General features: G+C 34.2%; 1 protein-coding gene across 1 annotated transcript in view; it reads right to left on the bottom strand.

Moving 5' to 3' along the window:
* DNAH8 (dynein axonemal heavy chain 8) overlaps positions 1 to 12402 on the bottom strand; it is a 114388-nt gene that overhangs the window by 55845 nt on the left and 46141 nt on the right. The window contains exons 38-49 of the mRNA XM_088162829.1: positions 12253 to 12355; positions 11587 to 11691; positions 11137 to 11298; positions 9082 to 9306; positions 7933 to 8105; positions 6103 to 6281; positions 4178 to 4365; positions 3258 to 3344; positions 3055 to 3162; positions 2139 to 2273; positions 1350 to 1511; positions 270 to 516 (exon numbers count right to left, since the gene is read on the bottom strand). Coding sequence (XP_088018955.1) covers positions 270 to 516; positions 1350 to 1511; positions 2139 to 2273; positions 3055 to 3162; positions 3258 to 3344; positions 4178 to 4365; positions 6103 to 6281; positions 7933 to 8105; positions 9082 to 9306; positions 11137 to 11298; positions 11587 to 11691; positions 12253 to 12355 — 1874 coding nt within the window. The remainder of the gene's footprint in view (positions 1 to 269; positions 517 to 1349; positions 1512 to 2138; positions 2274 to 3054; positions 3163 to 3257; positions 3345 to 4177; positions 4366 to 6102; positions 6282 to 7932; positions 8106 to 9081; positions 9307 to 11136; positions 11299 to 11586; positions 11692 to 12252; positions 12356 to 12402) is intronic.

Consider the following 12402-nt stretch of genomic DNA (forward strand, 5'->3'; position numbering starts at 1 on the left):
AACAAGTTAGTCTAATTTATGATTTATCAGCTTCCAAGTAACACATCTACACTGTAGAAGTGGCAAGAAAATGATCTCTTTTTTTAGTGTAGATATACTACTGAAATACTAAATCTTTAAACCAGTGTCCTTTCTTAAGAGGTGTAATCTCATCTCATATGCTCTCCATAGTTTTCCTTAAGAGGAATATTTGTGAATTCAATATGCTTTTTTTCAACATATCATTCAAGATACATTTTTATGATACCAAATGAAAAGTATTTACACACCCTTTTTGGTTTTCAGTGTTTTCCTCCACAGAGTAGAGAAGATTCCATCTGTCCAGTCATTAGTTGCAGCATCTAGTTTTCCAAACATTTGGGGAGCAGTTATAGCTTTGGGGTTCATGCGCATTTCCTTATGAGGTTGGCCACATTCTGTGAGTGCTTTCATTAATATAGTTATGACCATCGTTTTTCCAGATCCACTAGGTCCAAGTGTCATCAATCCATGACGCACTAGATTAGTTTCATACAACTATTAACAAAACAAAAATAAAACATTTAATTTAAAAATCAAAATAAATACATGCTTGAGAGAGATTTTGCTTGCACTTAGTAGTAATTAAGATGTATTAGATATACAAGTTATACACTCAGGATTGAATTTAGCGTGCATTTGCTGAATTTTAGTGTTTTGTGGAAGAGTACATAACTTCTGTTCCTAATCTTTTTAGCACTAAGCAAGTTTACTATAAACGGTTCACAGAACTAAATCTTACCTATCTTTTAAAAGGCAATTGAAAATAGTTTTAAGAGATTTGAAAAGGATTTTTCTGTATTATTCAAAAGGAAAAATTAATAGTAGCAAAACATTATTGCTAAAGAAGTATGATTAATTACTACAGTGCTGAAATACCTGAGTATATAAAAAAAACATAGGGACTGCACTTTCTCCAGAACTGTGTATGGGTTTAGTTTCAGGAGAGTTCTCTACTGAATTTTCTATTTGTCTTTTAATATTAGCATTATGTTTCCTGTGGAAGTGTCAGTCTGCCTATACAAGTATGGATGAACTGAATGGCACAAAGCAGTGGTAGTCCTCCTGGGTGCCAAAATCTTCTCAGATGAAGCATATACAGCTCTTCCTCTGCAAGCTGAACAAAGGCTTGTACCAGTCCAGGATGAAGATCTACAGGCACCACAGTACAAGTCCCTTGCGCTGATATTCTTTAGTTTGGTGCACACACGACCTTCAGTTTTTCCCATATTTGATGCACAGGTTCTTGGGCAAGACAGCAATCTAGCAACTAACACATTGTTCTGACTCCTGTGATTGTGAAGAACGTTTTAGAAAAAAAAAAGTTTTACCTGAACAAGCTTAAGATTCCATGGTGGATGGTTAACCAATCCTGCCTCCTCAACCTGATGAGCTACTGCAGCCTGGAGCTCATCATAGGTACTGCTGTCCAAGTGCAACCCCGGGAAGAGATCGTTGATAAGACTCAGAAACAAAGGCTCATCTTCATCTATCTGAAACAAAAAATATTATTAAATGTTTAAAGGATGGCTATCCAAAGAACGTTTCTAAATAAAATCTAGTCTCTGTATTAAAAGAATAAGCAGTAATAACATACTTTCTAGCTACAGAGGTTTACAAACAGCTAACAGGAGAGCTTGCTACAAAAATAGTGTTTTAAAAATGTCATCCACAAGCCATGCAAAAGGGAAATTCAGAATCGAAAGAAATTTCCCACTGAGTAGTCACTGGAGTCTAGTTATAAAATTGATTTGTAAACCACTTGCAGCTTATACTGGAAAGAACATCCTATCTGGAAAGAAATCTTTAAAAGTCTGATTTGGTGGATATTAATAATTCAATTTACTTATGGTACAGTAGTCAGTCTGTGCACAAGTCAGGACACTGCAAGTCACATTCAGAGGTAAGCCACTATTAATCTATTTGAACCTTTGCATAATGAACATTATTTATAAGTCTAATAAACTCTCTATGCTGTTTAATGATAACATGAATGTTATCATGTTTCAATTTTTAAAGAAAAGAATGTTTGAGATTTTTCTCTGATCTCATACAAAACCCATTAAATATCTATTAGGCTTGTCTCTACATGGTGCTGAAATATTAAATTAAATTCTTACCAGCTTAGAAAGATTCATATCTCTTAACCCTCTCATGACAATACTTAATTCGCCTTCAGTTGGCCTGGCTCTCTTTTGAGCTCCAAGAGTCCTCAGTACTGAAAGGATATTCCTCAGACCAAAGTCATAATGGACCTAGAGAGTGGAAGAAGGCTTATGTATCACTCACAAATTCTCCAGCTTTATTTCATTAATATATCAAGCTTTACTTGCATATTGTATAGTACAGTTGTCCTGCCTGGAAAATGTAGCTAAAATAGGAATTGTTGGTGCTTAGGAATTATTCTGTTCAAATAAATGAAGGCTAATAAAGTTGTTTTCAGGAAGATATGTGTCTGCTAGAAGGTTTTTCTTTCCTAATTTAATAATTGATTTCACCATTTATCATGCTATATAGAAAAAAACTTTGTAGCTCTGAATAGCAGGCTTCTAAAAAACTAATAGTTCCATTCTAGAACCTGTCTTTTCAACTAAGGCATCCTAAAGCACAGACTTCAGATCAAGGAAGTGCTAAAGGGACATGAACAATTTAAAACAAACCAGACATTTCTCCTGTGCTTTCCAGCTTCCAATTTCCAACTACTTACCTAAGTCCAAGATAATTCTTACAGAAAAATTATATGACTGGGATAATTTTTTTGTGGCTGACATGTTTAGGCAGAGAATCTCATGCACTTGCAACTAACTAAAATGCATCATTTTTAACAAAAAAGGGTGCAGATACAACTACATATTCATGAATTAATGTAGACATTTATTCAGAAATTTTATAGAGGTACTTGTTTAAATTACATTTAAAGTATTTCAATATTTTATAAAAGGAATAGAAATGATGTTTCAGAAACAACCTGTACAACCCAAAAAGTAGGAGGCTTTACTATGTACATACAAAGACAAAGGGAATACAAAACATTACCTGCTTAGTGAGCTGCTCCTCACAAAGTTTATAAAGAACAAAGAATTTCTTAGCCAAGACCACATTATCAATAAATCCGTAACTTGCAAGTTTAACCCTTATAATTATCTGAAATACAAGTATTTGTAGAAATTCTATTAGTTTCTCCTGAAGACAGGTCAGCAAATTAAAATATATTTTTTCCGTTCAGTCAGGAATCATACCTGTCTATCTGGAACCATCATTGCAACAGTTCTAAACTGAATTTTGAGATTTTCTGGTAGTTCTTGACGTCCAGCATATCCAGGATTCTAAATAAGAAAACATAATGCATCATTATTATTTGCAATAGTCAAAATAGCCTCCTTTTTATTGTTCAATTTAAAAAAAGCTTGTATAAACACTCAGAGCAGTTTGGAGTTAGAAGTCTTGCCTACCAATTATTGTAATTTTAATCTCCCATAAAGTCATCTTGGATTGCTATCTGCCTTGGCTTTAGAAAACACACTTGAAAATTTCCTGCCTACAGGAAATAGTTTTATGAAGCCTCAAGAATCCTATGGCAACAAGACAGCATATTCTGAAAGTTAATATTACGGGAGATCAAAGAATTTTTACGTATCCATGTAGGTACCCATTAGTCAAGACCTCTGTCCCTGAAAAATACCTTTCTTATATCTCCTTCTTTAACTGAATGTTCTTTTTCTTCCCCCTCCTTACAGTACCTTTCTCATTAATACTGTTAAAGTATTAATGCTACTCTAAATTACTACTATGTTAATATTATTAAAACATTAGTGAATTATTAATGCATTGTTATTAGCATTATTAAAGATATGGTAGTAAAGCGTATTAGTGTTTCAGTCCTCTCTGTGAGCACAGAGAATTCTGCAAGTTTGGTCAAACTCTTGGTCTGCATGGTGAATAGCAATACAGCAATGAAGGAACATAATTATGAATTCTTTTAATAATATTAAAGTCAAAATGAAGGCATGCCATTCACGAATAATCATTTATGTATTGTGCGCTTTAATCTAAACCTATATTGACATTATTTTATTACTAAAACCAGTTATTTTCACCTTGTCACTTAATCTCTATGTAGTACAATTTCCCACTTCTTTGAAATTATTACTACACTCACCATAGTTAGGAAAATTCCAAACTCTGGATTTAAATCTACACAGTCTCCATCAGAAAAAATAAACTGCTTCTTTTTTTCTTTTCTTGCTGTTAAAATAATATAGATTTGTTGTGCTGCTACTGACAAGACAGGCAATTCAATTCGATTGAATTCATCAAAACATCCCCAAGATCCAGACTGAGCAAGACCTAAAATGGGGAAAGAAAAAAAAATTAATCTCTTGTCCTTCATTCGTATTTGAATAGCTGAACTAAATGACATTTCCTGCAAGTAATTAAATCGTATTAATTTTATTTATTGCCCTGTGGCCAAGGCTTCTCTTCCTCCAATCCAACTGACCGTTTCCATATCTGTCTGAATTAATATTAGTTGATTTATACACAATGTTTAAAAGTAAATCAAAGTCTGAAAAAATATTTTGATAATTTGGGGCATTTGGTAAATATTTTTATAGATAATTCCGTGAATGTAGCCTTTTATTGTAGAGCACCATTCAATTATTTGCAAAACGCTGTACTGTTAGTCTAAAAAATTAAAAATAAGTGATTTAGAGTTACAAAACACTAGTCCTAAACGTCACGAAAAAAATGTCACTGTTTTTATGCTACCATTTTAAGTCTCCATTTAAAAATTTTCTCATGTAATAGTCCAGGATATTAACAGCAATCAAAGTGTGGGTATGTCTATGAAAGACAGAGAGAAACCCAGAGAAAGAAAAATAAATGAAAAGAGAAATCTAGAAGTACTCTATTAATAACAAGAATATTTTTTGTACAGGATTATTTTCACAGTTGCCTAATTTCTGTTTGGAAAAGTAACATGTATGTACCAGCACCTAAGAGAATAGTTTTTCCTTTCACAGTGTTTTAAAAGAAAGTTTCTAACAGCATTTTTTCCCAAATGATAGTAAAGTACCAGCAAGCCATGTTTTTCTTTCATGTATACTGAAAGCTTTCTATTTAATTTTGAATAATTTATGTAAGTAATTCAGGGTTTATTCGTGTTACACAGTTTAGGCTAAATCACTTTAAAGACATTCTGTCATGAATTTTGCCACTCGAAGATTTTCTAAAATTTTAATGACTTTCAAATGGGCAATATGTTTATAAACCCACAGATTTAGCCACTTTTATGCCTCTCCTTTCCCAATACATACAATGCCATTACTCTGAAAAATGAGCTGACAGAAACGTCGTGAAGTTCAAGTCCCTTACTTAGACCAGAATAACCCCATGCAGCAGGACAAGCTCTGTGCAGGCTGGGTTGCAAAGCAGATTTGCAGAAATCGACCTGCTGCTCCATTTAACAGCTAATTAGGCGTGAATCAGAGCCATGCCCTTGCAGCAAGGGAAGACAGCTGCACACTGGGCAAGAGCGTGGCCTGCAGAGTGAGGAATGTCACTGTTCACCTCTACTCTGCACTCGCCAGATAACACCTGGAACACCACCTCACTTGGGGCTTTCCCAGCAGGGCAGAGACATGGATGGATTTGCACGAGAGCACCAAGTGGCTGCTGTGATGGTCAGGGGATGGAGGGAGGACAGGACACGGCGGGAGTGGCTGAGAGGACAGCACTTGTTGAGCCTGAAGAGAAAGCAAAGGGAAAAGCCCATTGCTCTTGACAACTAGATAATAGGAGGCACTGAGAAACTGGAGTCAGCCTCGTTTCAGAGGTGCAGAGGAAGAAGAGAAGACAATGGACACGTGTTTCAATGTGGAAGATTCCAAGCCAGAGGAAGTATAAAAAATGTGATAAGGAAAACGATCAAAACACTTGAGCAGAGGTGTTGCAGAACATCCATCCCTGGAGACAGTCAAAACCCAGCACAAATAAGGAACTGAGCAACACCCTGCTCTACCTGCACCTGCTAAATGACCTGTGGAAGTTTCTTCTCTCCCTCTATCCCACAGGAAGAAATCTTACCTTTGAAAATCCTGCCCAAACCTCTGAAGTCCATTTGATCAGAGCAGTTAAAGACTACTACGTATTTTCCCAGAGCCTTTCCCATGTCTTTTGTTGTTTCTGTTTTACCAGTTCCAGCTGGTCCTGCTGGAGCTCCTCCCATGTTCATTCCCAAAGCTTGTGCTAAAGTTATATAGCACCTACAAATATTAATTGATGTTACTCTATTAAATTATATTAAAGACATAAATGCTTATATATAAAATACAGATCAAGTTATGCAATAGATTTTACAGCCCCATGTTGAAATACTAACTCTTCATAAAGCAATTCATAAAGCAGGAAGTTCAGAGAAGTAAAAGGCACTGAATATAACATTAAAATGCTACTTATAAAAGAAAAAAACTCCAGCAAATCAAACAAACAACAAAAGAAACAAATCCTGGTGTTAATAAGCTAAAAACTCAATGCACATCCCATAAAGGTATTTGTCATCAACTTTTCTGCAGCTATAAAGAGCACAGTCTGCTGTTGAATTCTGCTATGGCATCATATTTTGCATCATCCTAACCTGAATACCTTTAATTATTTTACCTTTGACTAAATCCTCAAGTGTGAAAAAATAAGGATATATGGATATATCCCCCATTATGGGTAAGAAACAGTTACAATTCTAGGAAAAAAAGAACCCTAAGCTTTACTCCTTTTTTTTAAGTCTTAAAAAGTCTAGACTGCAGTTCTACTTATATGTGAGCCTAAGCTATGATTTTCATTCATGGCAAGGTATAGAAGAAAAATGCTAAAGGAATTAAGCAGTGGGGTATCTTCACTGTCAAATCAACATGGTTTGGAAACATTCTAACTGAAATATTTCTGGTTTTAATCCATAAATGAACAGAGTTTTATAACTAACTGGTTCCTCAATTTAGTATGAATCACTGTAATTTATTACACTGAACTTGCACTTCAGGAGTTTTCTTGCTTTCTGTACAGTAAGAAAATCTGAAGTGACAGGAATCCTTTCTCTCTGCTGTTTTACTTCAATCAAGTTTAGGGTAGAGTTTAACAATTTTATATCAAAAATACTCAGTTGCTGAGGGCAATACACTTCACTGCAGAAATCTACTAAACTTTTCATATGTTCACAATAGCAGCTCTACCACTTCTGGAGAAATCAAGGTATTATAGAAGTACATACACTATATAGATATCAGATATCAAAGTAAATTATTTTAGGTGGGAAGTTGTTTTTATATCTTGAGGGGATCTTTCTGCAAGTATCTCTTGGTCTTCTATTTTCTCATTTGGTTAAAAGTGATATCTCAAGAAAGGATCAAATGGAGAAAGAATTTGGACAAGGAAGGAAGCAAAGAAATTCCCAAGAGGAAAAAAGGAAATATAGTTCTTTGTCAAGACACATTTGAAACAAAATTATCATCTACTTGCCTGGATGTAGAAGAAGGTGAGTGCATACAGCTTTTTCTTAGACTTTCAAAGAAGCCACAGAATCTTAAGAGAATCTCTTATTACAAACGTTGAAATATTTGACCTAATCTTCTCTTCAGTATACTGTAGTAACTGTATGTTACTATATAACGTTAAAACAATGAATTCCTGTTATTTAATGTTCTTTTTAACACTGGGCAGTGATAAAGGAACAAGTAAGTGTACAGATTAGTGAGACTCTATTTTACCTTTTCTAAAAGAGTATATTAAGCACAGGTATGAGAGCGTTTCATGAATAATCTTGCCCACACAGGACTTAACTCAGATTGGATCTCTTTAAAGATAAATGTTAAATAAACACTATAGATATTAAAAGTACTCCTTATCTATAGTTGCTTTTCTAACCTGTCTGTAAGAGGTGTTATAACCAGACGATCAGTGCAACCCAGAAATTCATTTTGGTAAACAAAATCAACATCTGTAATTGCTACGATGACTTGATCATAATCCTCTTTATAGTAGAATCTAGACTGCTTTAACCACTCAAAATCAGTCGGTGTTCTGATGTTCATTTTTACCTTAAAAGAAAGCAAAAGTATGCATTACAACAGAGCCTCTACACTTATTGCCTTTACCAACTGTGATAAAGTGCTTTTGTGTGTCAGTATTTGTATGTCAGCAATGAGTGATTATTCAGATTAAAGTTCCTGTGTAAGTAAACTTAAATACAATAAGCATGACATAAATACAATAAGCATGTTCAGATGTATGCTAAACTGATATTAAAAAATGTCCTGATTGCTTAACCCAATCATGCCAACATCTGTGTTATCAAATAAATCTTAAACTGCTTTGCTAGGGAGGTCCACTTTCCAAGTGAGAAATGCAAATAGCACACTGCTAAATCCACATTGCAACAAAGGGTGTGGTGAGGGAAGGATGTGGCTGAGGCAGAGAAACAAATGCTGTGTAACCTAAAAAGCCTCTGGAAACGTGTGAGGGACAGTGTTGAAGGATGCCATTCCCCAGAGAATAAAGGAACGGTAACAATTTAGCACAGTCTCAAAAGTTCAAGTGCAGAGCTGGAACTATCTGCTGACTAGCAGGTTTTTTGTTTGTTCGTGTTCTGTGTAGTCTCCTTAGGAACATGCAGCCATGTGCCATCTGAGATTCTGTAAAGTTATGAGGAAATGATGTTACAGTTACAACACCCTCAGTGATCTCAGCTTCTTAAGTTATGCAAGTAAGAGTAGTACGTCTGTTTTTCAAAGGAAGGAAATACTTTGTTTTGTCTACCAAAAAAACCTCTATAGTAAGACATGGAAAATTTAAATATTCTAAGGAAAGTGTGAACATTTGGCAAAAAGATTTAGTTGACAGAAACTAATTAATGTTATTCTAGTTTAAGTAAAATTGTATTATTTTTACCTTGGTGAGATTATGGACATCTTTTCTTATATATGCATACACATGTAACTGTAGCTACCACATACAAGAAAGAGTATTATGACAGAAAATGCATTTAGCTGTTAGAAATCAAAATCTATACTTTACCAAATCATCAAAAATATCACGCTGATGCACATGAATTGTAATAAGTGTTTCAAATTTCACTCTCTCAAACTTGGAAAGATCTAGTGTGGTCTGGCCAATCAGCGTATTCAGAATATCCAGAAATCTAGCATTGGTTACATCCATGATTTTTTTGTCTTCCTTAGCATTGCGTAGAGCTTCTTCTCCATCACGTGTCCACAATATTTGAATTCCCAGTAATCCAACCTAAAAACGTCATATATGAAAAATATAAAAACTAATCACTTGTTGAATTTCAGCTGTGTTACAGAAGGTTTAATTATAATAGGAACAATAAATTATGGTGTAGACAGTTCCAAAATATCACTATATCCAACATGAATCTATCTCACTGGGACACCATGCCTGAATTAATTGGCTCTGCTGCACAACCTGCTGAGAAGTATTTAAATATTTTACAAAAATTTGTCACATAGTGAGATACACTCAAACTAAGGACTACTGTCAGTTTCCCTTCCAATCATTTAGAGGACTCCAGTCATACAAACCTAAACTGGCTCTGGGGGGAGACCACCTTCTGAAAATTTTCCATTGCCAATTTGTAACTAATTAAAGGACATTAAATTGCTGTGAATTTTCACTTACCATGGGGTGGCTTGCCTTCTAACATTCTGTCATGCCTGGAGTACAGCCTAGAGCACACTTAACTACAAGTTATTTTGCTTCCAAATAAATCTAGAGAGTTATAGGTTGTTGTTGTAAATTACTGTCTCAGGTTGGCTTTGATTTACAATACCCACAACAAAAAATGACAGACAAGCAGTGTATCCCTTTATTACCCACATTTCTTTATTCACAAAGCACCAACCATAAAAATTTTATTCAACATCTCTTTCTACTTTTCTGGCTCCCTATGCCCGTAGTGAGCTCATGGTTACAGAGTTTGTGTATTACAAGATAGCCTGATGATTTTACATGGTGAGCTATCGTAGGCAGAGTCTAAAAAGAAATTTTAGAATGACCAATTAATCAAAAAAAACCAAAAAATAAATAAAATAAATATTTGGTTGTGACTATTTCATGCCATCTATAACAGCAGCTTCTGAGCCAGGAAAAAGGCAGTTTGAAGAAAACATTTCATTTTCATGTCTTCATTTGTTACTTTGCCCAATTTCTTCTCTCTTCTTCTACACAGCTTTTCTTTGTAAAAATTCCTTGGCCAAACCCTTCTAACACAAACAAGTTTTGAACATAAGAACTAAGCAAGATATGAGAAAAGATCTTTGCAGATGGTAGTAAAGCAGCATCAAAATATCTGACACGAAACAAGACAGTCTTTATCTGTTTAAGTTAGTGAAAATTTTCAAGTGAACACTGCTGAAACAACACTCCATTACACCATAAATATAGCTTTAGGATAATTCTATTAAATCTTTAAATGTATTGATTTTTAAAAAAAAATAGCAACATACTGGCCAGATTTAATATCTGCAGAATTTTTATTAAAAAATACACCCAGCACTGTACCAGTCAGCAAATTACAGATGCAGAATTCATACAGGATGGGAAACAGTTCATTAATTTATAATGAAATTGACCAATTATCAGTAAGATGGAGGAGTTTCTAGAATCCTTCAACATGGACTTGTTCTAGGACTGCATTATCATACTGACAAATATATGAAATATAAGGTAAATCTTGTAAATTATGAAATAAATAATCATAATCATAGCTCTTGCAATCTCAAATTATGAGAGAAATCAATCTGCACATGCAATTTTATTTGCAGCTGGAGAGGATTCAAAATTCATTACAAGAAATATAAGCTCTTGTTTATATTCTCCAAGAAAACTGAAAAAACCTTAATTTTACACAGATGGCAAGAAAAATATTATGCTGTATACTGGGTATCAAAGTCAAAGTGATTTAGGATTACCTTCTACTGACCAGATCCTTCCCCTTGTTTTCTCTATGAAAACTTCCTCATAACAGGCAATCCCACGTGCTCTTCACCTTCCACCTGGCCCCAGATTGAACCCAGACTGCACACACACATCCACAACTCCTATTCTTACCTGGGCTGGGAATTGATTAAGAAAATTCAGCAACTGATATCCTGGGTCACTAATTTGGTAAAATGCTGCCCTAATTATGCCATGCAATGACTTCTGCTGCATTTGCAATAAAATCTTCAACCAAATTTCTACTGGTCCTTTTGCAACCACTGGAGTGTCCAACTGTAAAATTAAGGAAAGTAAATTTATAAAATAGAACATCATTACCAACCTTCTGTTCAAGAATATGAGTTACTACGTAGTTACTAAATTTCTATTCATGACAGCTACAGATTTTATTTCAATTAATATCCAAACAATTTATTTAATGAAGACAAATTCTAGTCTTGTTAACAAACATTTTTGAAATGTTTATTTGTAATTAACAATAATTCACCTTAATGCATCTTATAGTTTAATAATAAAATTATTTATCGATTAATATTTCTAGAAAAAAAATCAGATAATTACTGCAATTTTTTCTCCTTCTCTTGATATGACTGCCATTATGCGATCATAATCCTTTGGGTGAAACTCTACTTCATTTATGTTGTCTGATATGGAAGTCAGATGTGGCTGTAAGGATAATTCAGGAGTTATTCAATGTAAATATTCAGCAAACAGAATAGCAAACAGAAAAAAAAAAGTCTCAAATTAGGTAATCCTGCAAAATTCATCTGAATCTACAGATGAATTTCTGGCCATCTCTAGGTAACAATTACAGAAATGGTTGTGTAGAATTTTATCTCTGTCTACCGTATTTTTTCAGTTTCCAGAGATGATCTAGCAGAGATCAACTGGCTTATCACAATCAACCCTCAGTAACAATCCAGACTAGCTGGAAGAATTTTGCAATATGCAAAGCAGGAAAGCCTCACAGGGTCCTTTTATTAGTTTAGTTGGGAAAGAAACCACTAGCAAATCGCTTGATCAAACATGTTCTAGTGCTCTGAATTCTGAAGATGGTTTTGAATTACAGGTATCCATTTCATACTTTGTTAAAGAATGGAGAGCAAGAAACAAAATTCTTTTTCCAGCAGACTTTATAAAAATAAAATGTTTGCATCTCATTTTATTAAATGCTCCTCCATATTCTGATTTTTTTTATAAGTAGAAAAAAGATCATTAAGTTCATACCTGGATTGTATGAGAATCACTTGCTTGTCCAAGAATTTCAACAAGTGCAGGATCAGAAATAAAAAAGAATCTTGGAAACAGCAGTCTTTTCTTCTCTAAATATCTTTAAAATTGAACAAGATTTTTGTTAAACTATTTCAGCTTGTAATT

This window comes from Sturnus vulgaris, chromosome 3, assembly GCF_052056855.1.
Source record: "Sturnus vulgaris isolate bStuVul1 chromosome 3, bStuVul1.hap1, whole genome shotgun sequence".
In the NCBI taxonomy this organism is placed as follows: Eukaryota; Metazoa; Chordata; class Aves; order Passeriformes; family Sturnidae; genus Sturnus; species Sturnus vulgaris.